This window comes from Gorilla gorilla, chromosome 2 (assembly GCF_029281585.2).
Source record: "Gorilla gorilla gorilla isolate KB3781 chromosome 2, NHGRI_mGorGor1-v2.1_pri, whole genome shotgun sequence".
NCBI lineage: Eukaryota > Metazoa > Chordata > Mammalia > Primates > Hominidae > Gorilla > Gorilla gorilla.
In genome coordinates, this window is record NC_086017.1 from 71,925,945 (window position 1) to 71,946,928 (window position 20,984).

General features: G+C 39.4%; 1 protein-coding gene across 3 annotated transcripts in view; it reads left to right on the forward strand.

Annotated features, from left to right (window-relative positions):
• The window catches only part of PTPRG (protein tyrosine phosphatase receptor type G), a 730,401-nt gene that overhangs the window by 508,456 nt on the left and 200,961 nt on the right, over window positions 1–20,984 (forward strand). For all 3 annotated transcript variants that reach the window (XM_004034399.5, XM_004034398.5, XM_055383012.2), the window contains exon 5: window positions 5,796–5,891. In XM_004034399.5, the coding sequence (XP_004034447.3) occupies window positions 5,796–5,891 (96 nt within the window). The remainder of the gene's footprint in view (window positions 1–5,795; window positions 5,892–20,984) is intronic.

Genomic DNA, 20,984 nt, shown 5'->3' on the forward strand with positions numbered 1-20,984 from the left:
GTGATTTGTTTTGCCCCTGTAAAATTCCATTTTCCAAATGTCAAATTATGCTATATGATACTCTATGTTATCCATCACCTTGATCTGGCTAGAAAAACACCTGGAGGGTTTTGCAGTCAAGACATTCCACAAGGCAGAGTTGAATGATCCATTTGGGCTAATGACTCTCACTTACAACTTTGAAAAATTTGGCAGAACTGCTCCCATGATTGTGCCCTGGTGCAAGCAGTCTATCGGTGGCTTTTTAATTGAGTTTCATATAGTTTGTTTCCGTGCTTGAGAATATATATATATATGTGTGTGTGTGTGTGTGTGTGTGTGTTTTATGTATATAATATATAGTATCTGCTATCTCATGGAACTCTACATGATGAAGGAATGTCTGTTTATACAGGATTGATTCAACTTTCCTTCCCTTGCAAAAGAGAGGCTTGCTTGGAATAGATGCATCGACCTTTAAGCTATATAGTTTTCTTAAAGAATCAAACCCAAAGTATTCTATTTCAACTATGTTTGGAAAATACTGAGTTAAAGTTACTAAGTCTTCGAATAACCTTTGAACCACGACTTAAATGGCCAGTTCTAGGGCTAGGGCAGGGAAAATGTAGGATGAGCCCAAAACATCTGTGCTTGATAGGAGTTGCTAAAAAATAAAAAAATAGGAGAACGTGGCAGAGTGACAGGGAAATACTTTTGAAGGGTCTCCTACTGGGCAAATCTGGGACAATCTGAGCATCAAAATACATAATGTTAGTAATGGAATCTGATAATGGATTGAATAAATAGAAACAAAAATAAACAAGTCCATATGGGTATAAATGAATGAATGAATAAGTGAATAAACCACAGTGCAGGGAAAGCAATTCCTTACTCTAGAATGCCATTAATGAATATAGAAGGAATGGTGGAGTTAGAAAGTCACCCAAGGATACTAAAGTAGTGAGTCAACATTAAATGAGGAGCAGGATATTTATCTCATGCCAAAGTATCTCTCTACAAAATACTTTTTAATTATGAAAGGAAAATTAATAACATTATAGTGGAGAGGCCCAATAGATAGCACCTTAGCCACATGATCAAGATAAATACCTCCAGTAGCAGGATAAACCTGCATAAATGTGCTTGCTGATATGATGCACGGAGAAGATATAAATTTTTTTTTTTTTGAGACTGAGTCTCACTCTGTTGCCCAGGCTGGAGTGCAGCGGCGCAATCTCGGCTCACCACAACCTCCGTCTCCCAGGTTCAAGTGATTCTCCTGCCTCAGCCTCCCAAGTAGCCTCCCAAGTGGCAGGCACCTGCCACCGCACCTGGCTAATTTTTGTATTTTTGTAGGGACAGGGTTTCACCATGTTGGCCAGGCTGGTCTCAAACTCCTGACCTCAAGTGATCCATCCACCTTGGCCTCACAAAGTGCTGGGATTACAGGTGTAAGCCACCACACTCAGCTGACAAACTTCAATTCTATGAAATTTCTGCCCTGTACACTTATAATTGTCAGAGTAAAGAAAGAGGCTCAGTAACTGTTCCAGATAAAGATGGGGTTGGAAGAGGTCAGTGTGAAAAGACAGGACAATTAAATACAAAGTTTGATCCTAGATTGAATTCTGGACTGAGAACCAGAAAATGATCTGTAATGGACTTTATTTGGGCACTTGCCAAAACTTGAAAATGGTCTGTGAATTAGATAATAATATTGTATTAATGTGAAGTTTGGTAATTCTAATAATTATTCTGTGATTATGTAAGAGAATGTCCTTATTCTTAGAAATTACACACTTAAGTATTTAGTGGTAAAGGGGCCTATTATCTCCCATTTGCTCCCAAATGATTGAGGAAAAAAAGTGAGTGTGTGTGTGTGTGTGTGTGTGTGTGTGTATATATATACAGAGAGAGCGCAAAAGAGGTATAGTATAAATAATTGGTGATACTGGGTAAAGGAGATAGGGAACAGTTAATAGATCCCTTTATTGCTGGATTTTCCAGATCTTTTTTTCTTTTTTTCCTTTCTTTTCTTTTTTTTTTAGACAGGATCTTGCTCTGTCACTCAGGCTGGAGTGCAGTGGAGCCATCAGTAGCCTCAATAGCCTCAACCTCCTGGGCTCGAGCAATCCTCTCACCTCAGTCTCCTGAATAGGTGGGACTACACTCACCACTCCTGGCTAATTTTTTGTGGAGATGAGGTCTCACTGTGTTGCCCAGGCTGGCCTCAAACTCCTGTTCTCAAGCAGTCCTCCCACTTGGACCTCCCAAAGTGCTGGGGTTACATGCATGAGCCACATTGCACCTGGCCCCAGATCTTTTCTTCAGCTTGTGTACACCACGTTTCTTCATAGAAGGATTGCTGTAGAGTGAGCATCACTTAGATTAACATTACTAGAAAGAACACACTTTGGGGAATATTGAAGGGAGGGCTCTGGGATCTAGAGCCCAGAATGTTGAAGGGAGGGCTCTGGGCACAGTTCATTTTGAGGATAAAATTGATGGTAGCCACCCCAAACACCTGCCAAAGGTGTTTTTGGAAAATAGTTTCCAGCCTCTGTCCAAACTTGGACATCACCACTGCTGACAAAGTATGTTTCAATTCACGCATGTCCAATTCACTCAGCAAAACCTCATCTACTTATTCTTACATTTTAGACACTTCAAATATTACCGTAATTCATTAGGCTACAACTTGAGAAAAATAGTAAGAAAAATAGATATTTCAGACCTGTGCTACTGTCCTTTTTATGAGACATTTTATTATCCAGATGGGTGGAGCTGTGACCCAAACACATTTTCTAAAAATGTATTTTTTTACCCACTTGTAAATGAAAATGCCCTTGAAGAAGTCTTAAAGTATTTTGTATCACACACTATTCGGGTGATGCATTAAACAATGCTGCTCCTGCACATGGGCTGAGGTATAAGAAAGCCTTCTGTGAACCTACTTAATTTGAGGGCCTGAGTTTTAAAAAGAAAGTGAAGTGTAATTTTCTGAATACACCTGTGTTAAGTTTCTTTCTTGGGTTAGTAGTATTGTACCCGAAGCAATTCACCTAATATTAAACCATTCTAATCTGCACCTTATTGAATAGATTTTTCTCTAAAAATTCATGATGTCTAAAGCTGTCCAAACTGTAAGGCAACACATTTGTAAGAAACTGCCAGAATTGGTGTGAATTTACAGTCTTCAGAAAAAGAATTACCTTTAAGAAAGAAAATTCTCCAAAAGAAAACTACCCATCCTTCTCCCATGTACTTAGGTATCAGAATTTTTCTAGGAAGTGTCCTGATTTGGGCTACCTGATTGCCCTCTTCACAAAAGAAATGCCGTCGTATTCTTAGCATTTGAGTTAATTCAGTCATCAGAACTCTGTTTACCTTTGACCTATATTTAGCTTTTCCTGCTGGGACTTTATTGTTCAACGTCAAATCTCTAAATCTCTCTGGGGTGTGGTTGTTCAGTCTATTACAGAAAATAGCATCATGCCTTTTAGAAAAGTAGGGAAATAGAGGTCATGAAAGAACTAATTATATAGAAGATACTGTTTTCTGTAAGGAGTACCATCATTCTAGATGATTCAGTGGAATCACGCTCTTACTAGAAATTTTAAGATGTTTGCCAAATGTTAATCTTAAAATATGATGATGATGATGATGATGATGATGATGATGACCAGGCGCAGTGGTTCATGCCTGTAATCTCAACACGTTGGGAGGCCAGGGTGGGCGGATTGCTTGAGCTCAGTTATTCTAGACCAGCCTGGGCAACATAGTGAGACCCTGCCTCTAAATATATATATAAATTAGCCTGATATGGTGGTGTATACCCGTAGTCCCAGCTGCTTGGGAGGCTGAGGTGGGAGGATCGCTTGAGTCCAGGAGGTCAAGGCTGCAGTGAGCCATGATCATGCCATTGCACTCCAGCCTGGGTGACAAAATGAGACCCTATCTTAGAAAAAAATACATATGTATATATGGTGATGATGATGGTGATTTGTTGAGGATCGATGAGGTCTAACCACGGTGCTTCATGTTATACACTACGTTAACTTATTTGAGCCTCACAATTACCCCAGTAAGTAGAAATACTTGACTTTATGCCTAAGAAAGCTGGTGCTTGCAAGTAAATAAGGAAGCTGGAATAGGAACCCAGGTCTGGTTTTTTTTTTTTTTTTAATCAGTGTGGAGGCTTCTGGGGATACCCAATGGTTCATTTTTGTTCTCTACATCTTTTTTTTTTTTTTTTTTTGAGACAGAGTTTTGCTCTTGTTGCCCAGGCTGGAGTGCAATGGCATGACCTCCGCTCACCGCAGCGTCTGCCTCCCAGGTTCAAGTGATTCTCCTGCCTCAGCCTCCCGAGTAGCTGGGATTGCAGGCATGCACCACCATGCCTGGCTAATTTTGTATTTTTTGTAGAAACAGGGTTTCTCCATGTTGGTCAGGCTGGCCTCGAACTCCCGACCTCAGGTGACCTGCCCGCCACGGCCTCCCAAAGTGCTGGGATTACAGGTGTGAGCCACCGCATCCGACTTTTCTCTGCATCTTTTTAAATGTCAAAATGTGTGCAAGCATTAAAGTTGTATAATGATTCTGAGTTGACTTACCTGTGTTCTGCTTTTTGAATAAGAAATTCTAGTCAGGCCCAGTGGCTCACACTTGTAATCCCAGTGTTTTGGGAGGCTGAGGCATGCAGACTGCTTGAGGCCAGGAGTTTGAAACCAGCCTGGACAACAAGGCAAAACCCTGTGCTTACAGAAAATACACAAATTAGCTGGGTATTGTGGCATGCACCTGTAGTCCCAGCTACTCAGGAGGCTGAGGTGGGAGGATCTACTGAGCCTAGGAGATGGAGGCCGCAGTGAGCCGTGGTGGCTGCCACTGCATTCCAGCCTCGGCCACAGAGTGAGAGTGAGTTTGTTTGTTTGTTTAAAAAAAACAAACCATAATGCTAGCCAAATGTAAGAGAAGATATTTAAGGTTGGGATGAAAGCACATGGATTTTGGATTCTCTCTGATGTGTAATAGTAGGCAAATTATCATCAAATTTCTGAAGCACTATTTTCTCATCTATAGCTGAGTATAGTAATTTCTGCCCTAATTTTTTTTACAGAGCTTGTTAAGAGGATTAAGAAAAATAATGTGTGGGTTAGCTTTTTGCAAAAAGGTGGTTAACTCCATTAAAATTTTGCTTCTTAATAGGGAAATTTCACCATGACCTGACTATTAGAAAACTAGAAGGCATTGGTTTTACTTATTTTGGGTGGCATGAATGCATTGTAGTTCTGTGAAAAGATGGGATACATTCTGACATATCTAGGGGTAAAATGACATGATGTCTGGGTTCGTTCTAAAATATGTTAGCAAAGGGCCGGGTGTGGTGGCTCATGCCTGTAATCCCAGCACTTTGGGAGGCCAAAGCAAGCAGATCACTCTGGTCAAGAGTTCAAGACCAGCCTGGTCAACATGGTGAACATGGTCAACATCTCTACAAAAATACAGAAATTAGCGGGCACGATGGCAGTTGCCTGTAATCCCAGCTACTCGGCTGAGGCAGGAGAATCGCTTGAACCTGGGAGGCGGAGGTTGTAGTGAGCTGAGATTGAGTCACTGCAGTCCAGCGTGGGCAACAGAGAGAGACCTTATCTCAAAAAAAAAAAAAAAGTTAGCAAAGGAAAAATATGAATAGGTGAATAAATTTGGCAAAATCTTATTAGCAACTGGGGAATATACATTTATGGTACTATTCTCTCCACTTTTTATTTTTGTTTGAAAATTTTCCTAATACATTTTTTTAATTGTTCTTACAGATGCAGATTTTCTTCTACAATCCAGATGACTTTGACAGCTTTCAAACCGCAATTTCTGAGAACAGAATAATCGGAGCCATGGCCATATTTTTTCAAGTAAGTTAACAGTGGCTGAAGTACTTCAATCAAAGGATTTTTTGAGTGTTTTTTTTTAATTCGCCGAATTGTTCCATGTTTAATGAATGCATCTGTTTTCTAGTTCACACCTGTCCAAATGAAAGATATTTCATATTGTCTAATGTGTGATTTAAAATGTAAATAAGTATGTTTAGAAACATAATGAAAATTTTTGCATGAATTACTCTGATTTTATTGCTACTTGACTGGTGCACAGATTGAAGAACACATTTATCATCTAAGTTACTTCGCCGCTGAAGCATTTTGAACAGGTTCCTTCAGCATATTAAGAGACTGATATAAAAAAAGGTGTTTTTTTGAGCAACTTTAAAATTTGACATTACTTGCAAGTAGGTTAATAAATAGCATCCGTCAGTTTTCTAAAGAGACCCCCCCCCCTCTTTCCCTCTCAGAAATCCCCATAGTAACTAAAGTTTTTGTTGCAGCTATCTCTGTGTTGGTACATTTATGAACTCTTATCCTTCCGTCCTCTCTTTTAATATGATTGTGTTGATGAATGCTCATAACTCAGTGTTGATTCTGCACCTAGAATCCCAGCATTGCATCCTTCGATAAAATAATGCTGTTCAGGCTTTTTAATAAGTCAAATCAAAGTAGTGTTGATCAGTGAGTGCCTTGACCAACTTGCCTGTAGGAGACCTTGGTGCTTTTTAGTGCGTAAGGTAGTCTGAGTAGTAGGCATCTGTGATTTGTCTTTCAATCTTAAAGTTGACCTAGCGACTACATAAAGGTGTTCATTTCACCAATGAGTCTCTGTTGGAAAATGAAGTCTTTTTGACAACTAAAGGAATGTTAAAGACATAAGAGCCTTCTCCAACACGTCTTTGACATCTGCCTTTTTGAGCAAGTTTGTCATTGAGGTGGAGCCATTCTCGTTTGGAGTATGTTAATTTCACCACCCTTTTCAATGGGTGACACATGAGTGACAGTTTTCTCCCTTTTAACTACCTTTCTCCCTTTTCTCAAGGGAGATAAAGGCTCAAATGAGAGATCAGATATGAAAATTTGAAAAGCTTGATATTCTACCTAGAATAAGAACAATGGTTGTCATTGGTGATTATGGCACTGGTTTTCAAACAGTGGGTTCTATCTTATTGTTGAGCCATGAAATTATTTCAGTAAGTTCTGATCAGCATTTTAAAAACAGTGACATAGAATAATATAGAATAGGAAATAAGTCAGAAAATATCAGTAAACTATAGTAAAGGTAAATGTATTTATAGAATTTGTTTATGCACAGTAAAGCATACTGGGTGTGTGCTGGGTCATGATATAATGTGTATTGCTTACTGTGGGTCATGGTCAAGTATTTTGGAAGTTGTCTGTTTATGCTGTCTATTGGTCTAATTTGCCTATTGTTCTCCAACACATCTCTTTTTCCTGATTACTTTTCATGAACACAATAGAGCATAGTGTTTTAAGAGCTTATTCACTGGAGTCAGGATACTTGCTTTTGAATTCCATGATTTCTACAGTGTAATGGTAATGTAGTTATTTAAACTTTTCAATCTCAGTATCCTTATCTGTGAGGTAGAGAGAACAGCTAATACATCATGTAGATTGTAGTGGTAATTAAAGGACTTCGTAGTATGGCTCCTGGAACATAGCAGACACTTGGAAATTCCCAAATATCCATCTATAGCCCTCCATGTTTCTGTGGGATGGGAACCCCATGGTATACATATTATCTTTTTATGAACAGAAGTATGTTCTGGACACTGCCCTGTTGGCAGATGACTTGAGTTCTGTCTGGACCCCTTCGGTTCTTTTTTTTTTTTTTTTTGAGATGGAGTTTCGCTCTTGTTATGCCCAGGCTGGAGTGCAGTGGCGCTATCTCAGCTCACCACAACCTCCGCCTCCCGGGTTCAGGTGATTCTTCTGCCTCAGCCTCCTGAGTAGCTGGGAATTACAGGCATGTGCTACTATGCCCGGCTAATTTTTTTTTTTTTTTTTTTGTATTTTTAGTAGAGGCAGGGTTTCTCCATGTTGGTCAGGCTGGTGTTAAACTCTCAACCTCACGTGATCCGCCTGCCTCGGCCTCCCAAAGTGCTGGGATTACAGGTATGAGCCACTGCGCCCAGCCCCCTTCTGTTCTTAAACTGTGATTGGTTTGCGTTTGGTAGCACTGGGACCACACAAACTGCTCTTAAACAGTTGCCACGTGCCTGGCTAACACCTGGTTTTCTGTCATCGTTCCCTTAGCATGCTGCTTTTCATGCAGCTGGACCTCTGCTCCTGTGGCTCTGCCGTCAGATCCACCCTCGCTTCCTTCTCTGTCATGCCCACCTGTGCTCAGACCTCCAAGATTCTACTTCATAGGGAACCTTTCTTAAAAGAAAATTTAAAAAAAACTTTTTAATGTTTTTATGAGTACTGGAAGGACTAGTTTATAGCATGCTCTACCCAAACACTTTCTATTTTTTTCAGCTCTATAAACTCCTGTTAAATATAATACCAATTAGAATTTTAGGCAGGCAAGACACATTGGTGTGCAAATCAACAAAATACCTCACTGTGAAATCTAGGTTTTGAATTTTTAAAGTATTTCGAGGACACGACTACTAGTTTGCATATAAAGATATTTAATGTACACTTCATTTGTTAGGTCCTTTTCTAAATTTGGCTTGGTATCCTATAGACACAAATTAGAGGTCAGATGATAAAAAATAGAACATAATTAGAGGCCGGGCGCGGTGGCTCACACCTGTAATCCCAGCACTTTGGGAGGCCAAGGCGGGCGGATCACAAGGTCAGGAGATCGAGACCATCCTGGCTAACACGGTGAAACCCCATCTCTACTAAAAATACAAAAAATTAGCCGGGCGTGGTGGCGGGCACCTGTAGTCCCAGCTACTCGGGAGGCTGAGGCAGGAGAATGGCGTGAACCTGGGAGGCAGAGCTTGCAGTGAGCTGAGATCGCGCCATTGCACTCCAGCCTGGGCGACAGAGTGAGACTCCATCTCAGGGAAAAAAAAAAAAAAAAAAGAACATAATTTTACATAGATAGCAGCTGTATTAAGCTGCTTCCTTTGTCTTTCTTATTTATTTATTTAGATACAAGTCTCCCTGTTGCCCAGGCGGAAGTGTAGTGGTGCAATTATGGCTCGCTACAGCCTCCAACTCCTGGGTTCAAGGGGATCCTCCTGCAACAGCCTCTTGAGTAGCTGGGACTACAGGTGCAGGCCACCATGTCTGGCTAATTTTCTTATTTTTTTCTAGAGACAAGGTCTTGCTTTGTGGCCCAGCCTAGTCTGGAACTCCTGGGCTCAAGTGATCCTCCTGCCTCAGCCTTCTAAAGTTCTGGGATTATAGGCGTCAGCCACTGCACCCGGCCCCTTTGTCTTTCTTGTAAGCACACACGTGCTTATATGCTTGAATTCTCACTATGTCATGCAATGCAAATAAAAAAAATTGTTACTTGAATTTGGCATTCTAGTTAGATCTCATTTTTTTTATTTTTTTGCTCTCTATAAGAATGATAAATTTGAGAGTTTGATATTTCTTCCCAAAATAGAGAAATCTTGGTGTATATTTCCAAATTCAAACCTGGCATCTTACATTTTGGTATTGAAGAAGGGTTTGTCATCTATCTATTCAACATCTATTCGATGCCAGGAGTGGTACTAGTTTCTATGTTAAGCATAATAAACACAATCTTCTCCTGTGCACTAGAACCTCACTGTCATGGTCCCACAAATAACGGCCAAAAAGAGTTGAACTCCTCTACTTGTAAAAAGGCTATACTCTGACTTGGTGCTTATAAACCCACATATTCATTATTCAGAGTGACACAAAGAGAATGACCCAAAAGCCCAGGCCTAGGCAAGGCCAAGTTCTGCAGAGATACCAGTAGTCCAGATGCTGATTCACTTCATGTACTAGAATAATTTTTTTTTACCGTTTCAATTTTTCACTATCCATGCTTCTTTTTTTGTTCTCAACATGTGCCCATTATTCCTGGTAATTTTGGCTTTCTCTCTGCCCTTGCTGTGCTTAGATATGATGAAGTTCATAATGTTGCCCCCCAAAAGCACCAAAATAGGCACAAACCTAGCAGACATCTGGTTGTCCAATGAACCCTTACATTGGCCTAGAGTAGTGGTTACTTGCACTTTGCCCCATTGTGGCTCACAGGCATGATTTGTCGAATTTACACAGTGTTTATGATTCTTTTCTTCAGTTAAATATGGAAGGTTTTACACAAAATGTCTTGATGATGTAGCAGTAATCGAGATGTGTCTAGTGGCTACTTTGGAGGGAGTGTGTGTTCCCATTGCAACAAAATCATCAAGCAGTCTTATTCATATGTTCACATCAACGTGATCTTAAGATCATGATGACTGGCCCGGACCCCAGTAACTCTGAATGGCAGCTGATATATTTTGGTAACGGATAAGAGTTGAGGGTCAGTCTCAGTGCTGAAAGATGATGAGCCAGGTCTGCTGTTGAGCACAAGTGAAGGAAGGAAGAACAACCTCAATGTGTGGAAGACGGTGAATCAGGGCAGCCACATCTTGGCCCAGACAGTTCTAGAAGGTGCGCTCCCTTTGTAGCCACTGGTTAAGTGTAATATTATAATTTTCCATCACATGGTAGTAATGTGTCTGGAGGAAGGATCACCTTTTTCTAGATCACGCAGATCACCTTTGGGTTTGTTCCCTATCGAAAGCATAGGGGAACAAGTAAGAGTAAAGTTTGCTTTTAAAGGATTTAAAACATAAATTTAAAATAAAAATATTGTCAAGGGATAGAGGAATTTGTTGTTAAAACACTCAAGAGAATAAATACTTGTTTAGTTGATTTATGTAAGTACAGAAACTAAAATAATTATTTTTTATTTGTTAAAGTAAAACTTCTTTTCTCTACTGTCAACCTAATTTGAATGCCTGTGAAAATATAAAATATCAGAAGTTATTATTTGGTTGGTGCAATAGTAATCACGGTTTTTGCCATTACTTTTTTTTTTTTCTTCCTTTTCGTGGAGAACGGGGTCTCACTATGTTGCTCAGGCAGGTCTTGAACTCCTGGGCTCAAGCTGTGCTCCTGCCTCTGCCTCCCTAAGAGCTGGGATTACAGGCATGAGCCACCATGCCCGGCTTTGCCATTACTTTTAAAGGCAAAAACCGCAATTACTTTTGCAGCAACCTAAAATGCTGTTTCAAAATATTGTGTGATTCTGATAACACCCTACATGGTTTATCTGGTGAAACAAATAAATATAAAAACCCAGGTTTACATGAAATAGAATCAGTGGAATCATTAGGCAATTTGTGGAAGGATACTTTGCTTTTAAAAACTGTAATTCACAGAACAATTTCATTGGTTCCTTTTTAAGTTGGTAGAAGAAAGAGTACCCAATACTTGGAATGACCTTATCTTTAAGTAGTCCTGTTCTTTTGAGGCCAAGAATCTTTTATCTTCACCCTCGTAATTGGGTTCTGGTGTTTTTCCCTTGGCTTCCGTCTGTTTCTTCACCATTAAATGCTTTCATCTACTTTCTCACTTGGACCAAAGTGTCTTTTAACCATGCAACCTTCTTAATGGATTTCAGTCAGATGCCCATAGAAGTTTGGTATTCCTGTTCGTTATCTTTGATTAATTGTGTTTTTTCATGAAGTATATTGTTATTGAATTTATTATCTTAAGAGGAACATCTCATTCATTTCATTACCCAGTTGCCATTGTCATATGAATGCTTGAAATTTCATTTATATTGCATTAATTCCACTGAACTTTGGAATCATAAATGCATGATTCTTCAAGAGCGTCTACATTAAGAAACGTTTCTTATGTGACATTGTTTCCAGCCTCCTTTATGGCTGTGGTCAGTTCTGAATCTTTGCATCAGAAACAAAGATATAAAATGATTGTCATGTCTGTATCCAGAGATCTAGTCAATAGGTATATTTCTGAATACATTTAAGAAATAAGTGAATTGCATCTGATTTATTTATCATTCTTAAACTATTTCTTTTTGACAAACTGTCGTCACCAGCTCTACTGCAGTTTCCTCATTTAATGTTCTCCTTCTACTGGGAGAGTTGAGCTGCCTTCCTTTGTACCAGTTTTCATTTTTATTTAAATTCTACCCAGAATATGACTGTAGTCCTTTGGTTTTTCCCTCAGGTTTGTAGAGTCATTTGCCCCCTTTTCATTTCTGCCCTTCTTTCATAGTTGAAAGGAAACTTCAGAACTCAAATGCTTTGCAAGTTGCGAACCCATTCTTTATATCATGTCGGTGTTACAGACTGCTTAATTATTTTTCTCCATCTAGAGAGGCTTAGTAATTAAATGAATTGCAGCACCTGGGATTATTTATAGACATTGAGAAGGCAGGAGGAGTTCTTGATGACTCATCCATCCAGGGCTGGCAAGGAAGCCTTTCTCTCCACTTCCCTGCATTTCACCTTCCCCCTCCTTCCCCACCATAGGTAGATATGATCTGTCCTTCCTTTGACCCACTCTGACTTATAGCATTCCATCTTGTATTAAAGCTGTTATTTTACTTGCTTTCTTCTGCATTAATACTGTGAGATCATTGAGGCTTGAGAGTCTTCATTCATCATTATGTCTCTTGCACACGTCTAAAACAGTGGCTTGATTGTGTAAATACTTAGCTGAATTTCATGGAAACACATTTAGGCTCCATTGTCTAGATTGGAAAGGGACAGCCTAATAGCTTATTAGCTACAAATTATAAAAAATAGGCATTAGGGGGTAGAACCTGAAACTACCAGAGTATAAACTCTCTGAAGTTGAAGTCTGTGTCTTGTTCCTCTTCTTTTTGTATACCACCCACCCACCTTTCCCTAGCCCTCACAGTAGTGCATTGACCTCAATTATTGCTCAGGAAATATATACTAAGCAAAACTGAGTTAAAGGAAACCTCTTGTGTTTTATCACATTATTAATTATTTGGGTTTTTGAAAAGCATATATCTAGATGGCTGTGTAAGCTTCACCCAAAAAGGATGCTGTTTGTGTCAGAAGTGTAAGATTCTTGAGCTGGTCAAGGACATTGAACATGAAGACTGTGTAACGATTCATTGAGGATGGTAACTCTCTTCCCTGGGGCTCCATTGGGTCAAACATGTTAAAGGGATGCATCTCCATTCCGTAGTGCGTTCAGAGGCCTTAAAGGACTGTTTTACTGTAAAGAGTATCTGGGTGTATCTTTATAAGGTTTCCCAACAAAATGCGTTTATCTCACTAGGTGATGAGTGAAGAGGGTTTTTTGGATCATTTTGCTAATTTTCTTTCCCGTTGTCTCTGCCTCTTTCTTGCATTTTTCTTTACTAGGGTTCCTCTATGATAGTTGATGAGTTAGCTTCTGTGTGTTTTAGTTCATCTGTTAACTTTTTCTTGCTCTTGCTATTCTTTACATGTCTATGTTTTTCTGCCTCTTTCCCCCCTTTCTCCTTCAGATTTTCTAAGCAAACAATGTAAGATTTTCTTGCTTATGTATTCATTCTTGCATTCATTTGCTAACTCATTTGTTCACTCTGCATATTTCTTAAGCACCTTCTCTGTGCCGTGCTCCATGGAAATCATGAGTTATCCTCAGAATTGTGTCCTGCCCTCAAAGTAATTGAGGGACAGTAAGTTTTCAGAAGGGCCTTAAAATTCTTTCTTCAAAAGTAGCTTCATTTTATCATTGGGAGCTAGGGGAGGACAGATCAAGTCAGGCAGATAAAATCTCAAGAGAATAATGCAAGAATTATATCTTATGTATATTTTTAAAATGATAAATATTTCAGTTTGAGAGTATGAAGTTTCGACTTGTAAATTTTAGAATTGGACTCTTCTTTCTCCATTTTTCTTCTGTTCTGGTATAAAGCAGAACACCACTATTAAAGTATAATTCATTCCTTTTATTTATGGTGACCTAAATTAATCTTTTTATTCTTTTTAACTATCCCAAAAGTCTTTTTCTTTTTTTGATGAAGAATAAATTTTCTATCGTGTTATGGTTTTAATTTTTTTTTTTCTTTTCATGGTGCTGATGGCAGTGTGAAACAAGGGCCTTTAACTCTGGAGAGAGAGAGAGAGAAGGGATAAATTAGTAATTTTACCCATCTGCCAAATTCCCACCCTCACCCCAGACCCCCAGAAAAAAACAAGAACTATTTTTGAGTCTGAGAAAATTGAGTTTGTGTTGGAGAATGGTGGTAGATTATTTAGAACTTCCTTCTTAGACTGCTTTACAAGATAATGATGGTAAACTAATATGATTCCTAATTTATTCCTTTCCAGTTGCTGCTGTTTGAATATCGTCCTTCTGACATTTTCCACATCCTTGGTTTTATCCAGATATAAGTTCAATTCTTTCACTACATTACCTAGAAGTGCAATATCAGAATGTTTTGGGTTGATTAAGAAGACTTTTTTTTTAATCCACACACAAAAATTAAAATACATATGTTCCAATTAAACTATTTTAACAGCTAATTGATTTCATAGGACTTACCATTAAGTGAAGGCCAGAGTCATTCTTAATGTTCAATTGCAATTTTGGAATAGATTTGTGGATGTACAACATTGAATTTATAGCCTATCAGGTGTTTTCAGCACATCTCCTGTCTGCAAATGGCCTGTAATTCAAATTTCCTCTTAGTGGACATTACAGAGGACTATTTAATTATTGGCGAAGCATTACATAATTAAGAGACTTTGAATTCTTTGAATGTGACCATGTGAAAATCTATTTTAATTAAATCATTGCACTTCAAGGACGTTACCAAGTACTTTGCTTTTGTACATCATTGAATGATAGTTTAAAATTGTTTTGGCCATTAGTTTTAATGTAAGTCACAGAATCTGATTTTCATAAACTCAGAGAAGATCTTAGGCACTCTGTAGTAACCTTACTATGACAGATGACAGGCCTGACCCTCTGAAAGGTTAAGTGATTGACGTGGTCCCCTAGCTCTTTGCAGTCTGCCAAGCCAAGAATTTGAGTTGTGTGACTCCCAATCCAGCGACTTTGTTTTTTCCTAGATTTGGTCTTCCTGGAATATGACCTAGTAGGATGCTTTCGCTGATTAGATTTATCGGGAGAACTCCTGACATAAAGCACTTCATATTCACAACCGTTCTTACCTCTCTTTCCTCCCCACAGATAAATTAGTTGCAAGATGTTTCTAAATAGAATACAAACACCACTAATAAAAGTTAACATTTGCTGAGGACTTAACTCATGTAAAATGCTAATAACTACTATACAGTATCTCACTTAATCTTCACTGGGACCCCTCAAGGTATTATTACCTCCATTTTATAGATGTGGAAGCTGAGACATGGAGCTTTTTTCAGTATAAATTACTCAAAATTACACAGGCCAATAAGTGTTGGAGCCAGCATTTCAATGGCAACCGTATATCTCCAGGGTCTGTGCTCTCAGTGAAGAACTGAATGGGAAAAGTTGGGTTTTCTGTTGAAGAGGGTAGAGGGAGAAGTATATATTATTGGTCCCAGTTATTGTCATCTGCATATAATTGCGTTCAGGCCTCTCAGTTTTGCTGATAGCTGAAGAGGTATTTTCTTGTAACTTAAAATTATGTTCTTCTTCTTTTTGTCCATAGTTAAAATCTTCGATCCTAAATTATCTTAGGCTGTGTGTCTGTAATTATTTTATAGATTTGATGACATCTTTTTTCTTTAGTTTCCTCCCTTTCATAAAAAGGCTATAAAGAGTATAGAATGAATGCTGTGGTTATGTAAGCATAGTGTGAGTGAATGGGATAAAGATTTGAACTTTGAATTGAATGTATTAACTTTTTAATGGCAGCAGTTCTGAAGTGGGGAGGGAGGGAGGGAATGGGGGTTTTGCCCCACAGGCAATGTGGCCATGTCTGGAAACACTTTAGGTGTGTCAGAGCAGAGGCACTGCTGGCATCTCACGGATAGTGCCCAGGAATGCTGCTGAACATCCTGCAGTGCACAGGAGAGTCCTCCACAACCAACAGTTAGCAGCCCAAAATGTCTGTGCTGGCTGAGGTCAAGAAACTCAGCTTTATGGTCATCAACTAGCTAAATGACTGAAGATATCAGAATATCTTCATCTCGGTAGAGGGGGGTCAGTTAGGGCTATTTGGGTTATTTTCTGCAGGCCGAAGGCCATAAGAATAACTAATAATCCCAGTCCTAAGAACTCCAGTAGTCCCTGGCTAACCAAGACTTGGACAACTGGGATTCCAACATAAGGTGCAAAACTTGCGTGCCAAAATATTTAAATCTGCCCTATTCCTACATATCCTAGGTTTACCTCTGCCCTGTTAAATTAAAGCACCCACATGGGTATTTGTTTGCAGACACTGCAGTGATTTTCAAAACAAGCACCAATTTAATAGAACATTGACTTAGATGTAGAAAAGTAAACAGAGGTAAGAAGGTAAGAGCATGTGCAAATGCTTTTGAACTTGAAATCAGCGAGAGCTAGTTTAAAAAACTCATAGGAAGATCAATGAAACTCCCTTGCAGAGGTCGTAGGAGAACCTGCTTCTGTAAATTACAGCACTACACAGTTTCCTTAGCATTATAAAAGGATTTTCCCAGGACAGGATTTTAAAATGATAAACGCTGGCTTATTTTAGAGGGTTACTGTTGTCTCTTGCGAAATCTTTTTACTATCTGGCCATCTAGGCATTGAGGGCCAGGATTATTAACCATCTTTAACTGTATGCATACAGATGCTACTCACCTGTGCCCATTTGAGAAGAACTTTACAATTCTCTTTTGATTTTGTTGTTCAGGGTTTACACTGAAGCTACTGTTTTCTCTATCTACAGCATCTTAACATTTATGATATGTCTGAACCCATCTGAAGCCCAGAACTTTTGTTCTTTGTCTTTTCTGGATAATGCCTGCCTGTCTCTTGAGTATCCCTGTGACCCACATTCCCGAAGCAGATATCATGTACATCACATAGATTATATTTTAAGACAGACCAGTCTGCACAGATCTTTCTGATTTTATGGAAATACATTCAACCATTTTTACATGATGTGATGGCAAACTTGGAAGAAACTTAATTTTATTTATCCATGTGAGACTTTTTATGATTTTCCCCATGTTCCTCTTTTTCTGTTAACATCTTGATCTTGGTAACACTGTTTTGCTGATTGTGATATTTTTCAAGAATGCAACTCCTGTGGTTTGTAAAGGATTAGGAAACGGTCTATTGTAAGAACGTCCATGATAGAAATATTTTATCCTTCCTGCCTTTTAACTTGCCATAGGTCAGAATCTCAATGTGATATAGTAAAAGGCACAGTAGTTGGTGCTCATGTCATCTCTTTATTATGATTGTACAGGTGTCTTGAGAAAATTTTTAGCATCAAATCCCCATTTGGGGTCTGTTGGGAGCTATGAGCATACCTGTGCATTCACTCACCTCAACACGCTGGTACAGCAAATTCTATTTTTCTTGGCTCATTGTGTTCTCTGAGTATATATTAAGTTGTATGATTTTTTGTGAGTGTGCAAATTCCTAGGTAGCTGTATAAAAATGATATAAGAGAGCTAACTAATTTAGGTCTTGCGTATTTAGAATTTGGATTTGTCCAAAGTTGATGTAAGCCAAGAATTACTTATGCATTTTTAAGAAGGCATTTTATTAGACACATCAGGACTGTAAATAAAATTGCAATGGGAGGAGTTGCTTACTCTATGTATCAAGGGGCCATTGTCAACCCATTTTATGTGGGTATATTCATTTAATATAGCCCTTTGGTTATAACAGAGGACTCTTATGTGTTCACACAAATGGATTTGGTGAGAGATACTTCTAAAATTACACTGTCAGTAATTTGTTTGCACCACATATAATAAAATGTTCTGTATATGAAACAATGCTCAATTCTGACTCTTGGATAATTCACTTCCAGGGACTTCTCCATCCATATTACTGAGGTCTTACTCAACACTGTGCAACGTATTCCCTGGTAGCTTGGCATCCCTGAACACCATTCTAATGAGGTTTCAGTGAATTATTTCTATTTTTAGGCACTCTTCAAAGGTGGCTGCCAGACACTAGTTCTAGTTTTTTTTTAAACTGAACCGATTATAGGGTTTAGTGCCAGATGCTTCAGAAATGCAAGCAGCTAACTAACACAAAGCCAATACCTAAGTCTTTTAGGAAAGGAGATGAATGTTAAGGGTCATATCTGAACTTAGTAGCACAGCTACTCCCCCGCCGCCCTTTTTAATGGCTGTCAGACCAAAGTTTTGTGGTTTCTATTTTGAATTTTGTAAGTGAAAAATGTCCTCATCCAACTAAAACAGATCAGACAGGTAAAATCCCAAGTCTTCTGAAAAGAAACTTTCAGTGTCTGACTCTCTTTGAATATTAACAATAGTAAAAATAACAGTAGGTGGTATTTATGGACTCTGCTCATGTGTCAGCGCCTCTGATAATTCTGCCAAGCATTCTATGTGCATTATCCCATTTCATGCTCATAACAGCCCTCTGAGAAGGAGATTCTGATTCTAGAACCTTCCCCAGATGCTGAGAGTCCCTTTGATTCTGAAATCCATGTCTGAGGTGTTGGAGTGAGGCGTCTATGTATAAATTCCAACTTGCCACTTACTGGCTTGTTCCTTTGGACAAATCTATTTAATCCCTTGCCACTTCAATCCCTTTGTCCATAAAATGGAAATACCAATATCTGATTGATTTGCTGTGAACTTCAAATGAGATAATGTCTGTGAAAGTACTGTGGAGAGGTCTTTGACCCAAAAAACATTTTGATGATAAAAATAGTTAAAATAACAATGTCGATGATGATAATTAGCAACGACTAGGGTTAAAAATGCCAAAATAAAAGGAAATACTTTGAACCATTACTTCTCCATACCGTGAAGTCTGTCCCAGGACATATATCGCTTCAGTATGTCAAATATACACATCCTCCTGGCCTCCTTGCATGTTGTTGGAGGATGCTTCAGATCTGATTGCAGTTGGCTGTGAGACAAAGTCTTAACTAGTTGTTATTGGTGCTATAACTCAGTAATTCAGGAGGAGGTAACCAAATTCAAATTTCCTCAAGGAGCATCTGCATGTCTTTCTTACAACTTTAAAGAGGAGCTAAAGTAATTAGTCTTAACACCTTGGATGATAAAAGAAATAGATTTAATTGGAGCAGCCAAGTCGACTGAGCGAGAGACAAGTAACACATTTATATGCACCCAGATGCCTCCAGATGGTGGTGAGGCCATTAGAAGGTAAAAGGGCCCCATAAGATTTTCCCCTGGACCCCAAGGAACTGCTTAATTCCTAGTAGCGAGTTCCTCTCCAGGGTCAAAGTCATAAAACGGGGATCCTTTATGTGGCCCTATGTGTGCTGGAAATGTATCCTTTCCTGTGAGCTTCCTTGTTAGTGTCTGCTTGGTTAGAGACAATGCCAGCAGTGGGATGTGATCGTTGGAGATTTTAGAATACTAGGGCATGGGAATTATTACCTGTTCTGGCAATTTATTTCGTTAGTGTTTGCCATGGAGGGGAGGTGGGAGTTGAGTGGGAGATGTTGTTCTCTTCTATATGGGGCAGTCTTGACTCTTGAGTTCCCCATGGTCTAAAGGGACGAGATACCCCCATACAGCATCCCACCTACCTTCTCTCTTGTGTCCCTTCTCTTGCCTTCTTTGTTCATTTCCTTTGCAATGTTGTGGAATCACTATGGTGTCCCATATATGGTGGTTCAGCTGCTGTTCAGAGAACTGAATTAAACGTGGTCCCTATCATTAGGGAGGTTACCCCTTATACATGGGGACACACACACACACACACACACACACACACACACACACACACACAATCTGTAAACTCCTTAAGACGAGGACTGGCCGGGTGCAGCGGCTCATGCCTGTAATCCCAGCACTTTGGGAGGCCGAGGCAGGTGGATCGCCTGAGGTCATGAGTTCATGACCAGCCTGGCCAACATGGTTAAACCCCATCTCTACTAAAAATAAAAAATTTAGCCAGCTGTGGTGGCGGGCGCCTGTAATCCCTGCTGCTCAGGAGGCCGAGGCAGGAGAATCGCTTGAACCCAGGAGGCAGAGGTTTCAATGAGCTGAGATTGTGCCACTGCACTCCAACCTGGACAACAGAGCAAGAGTCCATCTGAAAAAAAAAAAAAAAAAAAAAAAGAAAAAGACAAGGACCTTTGCTTGTTTGGGGTTAATATGCTCAATGCCTATCACAGAGAGATAATGAATGAAAATAAGACATTACTTGAGAGTCAGCTTGGTGAAGAAAATGGACTCTAAATCCCGATTGCTCAATTAAATCTCAGTTTTGCCCATTAGTAGGAGTAAAATTCAGTCAAGTACACTTAACCTTTCTGTGCCTCAGTTTCCTCATTTGGAAAATAGGACCAGTAATAAGAGACCTACCTTGGAGGGTCATTTTGAGGTTTGTATTAGTTAATACGGGTAAAATCGACAGGTGACTGGTATGTAGTAAGTCCTCAGTAAATACTAGCTCTCATTATAATTTAAACAATAGCATGTGCCTGTCATATGTGTAGTGATAAACATAAGTTACCATGTACAACAGTTGTGCGGTGGGAAGGGTCGTTAACCTGCATGTGTGAGAGAGGAAAGGCATTCTCACCTAACAGGTTTGTGATGTGTTACTATTTTCTGTTTCTTCCTCTCCAAACTCAATGGGCCGAGAAAGTGTAAAACAACTTTCCTCAATCATGGCTCCACACGGGAATCACTGAGCAAGCTTTAAATAATACCGATGCTCAGGTTCCACCCCTGGGATTTAGATGTAATTGGTCCAGGAGATGGCCTGAACATCAGTATTTTTAATAGCTGCTTGCGTGATTCTAAATAGTGCACACAGGTTGAGAACTAGCAGAGCTTATCAGAGATCCCTTGGGGTCCCTTAATTGCCCTCCACCCCGGCTCCTATCACGCTAGCTTGCTGCTTAGGCGGTTGATGATACATTTAGGCCATACTCTGGGGACTCTAGTTTTCTTAAAGAACATGTTCTCAACTCCTGAGATTCATGATCCTCCCGCCCTCTACTTCCCAGAGTCACACCAG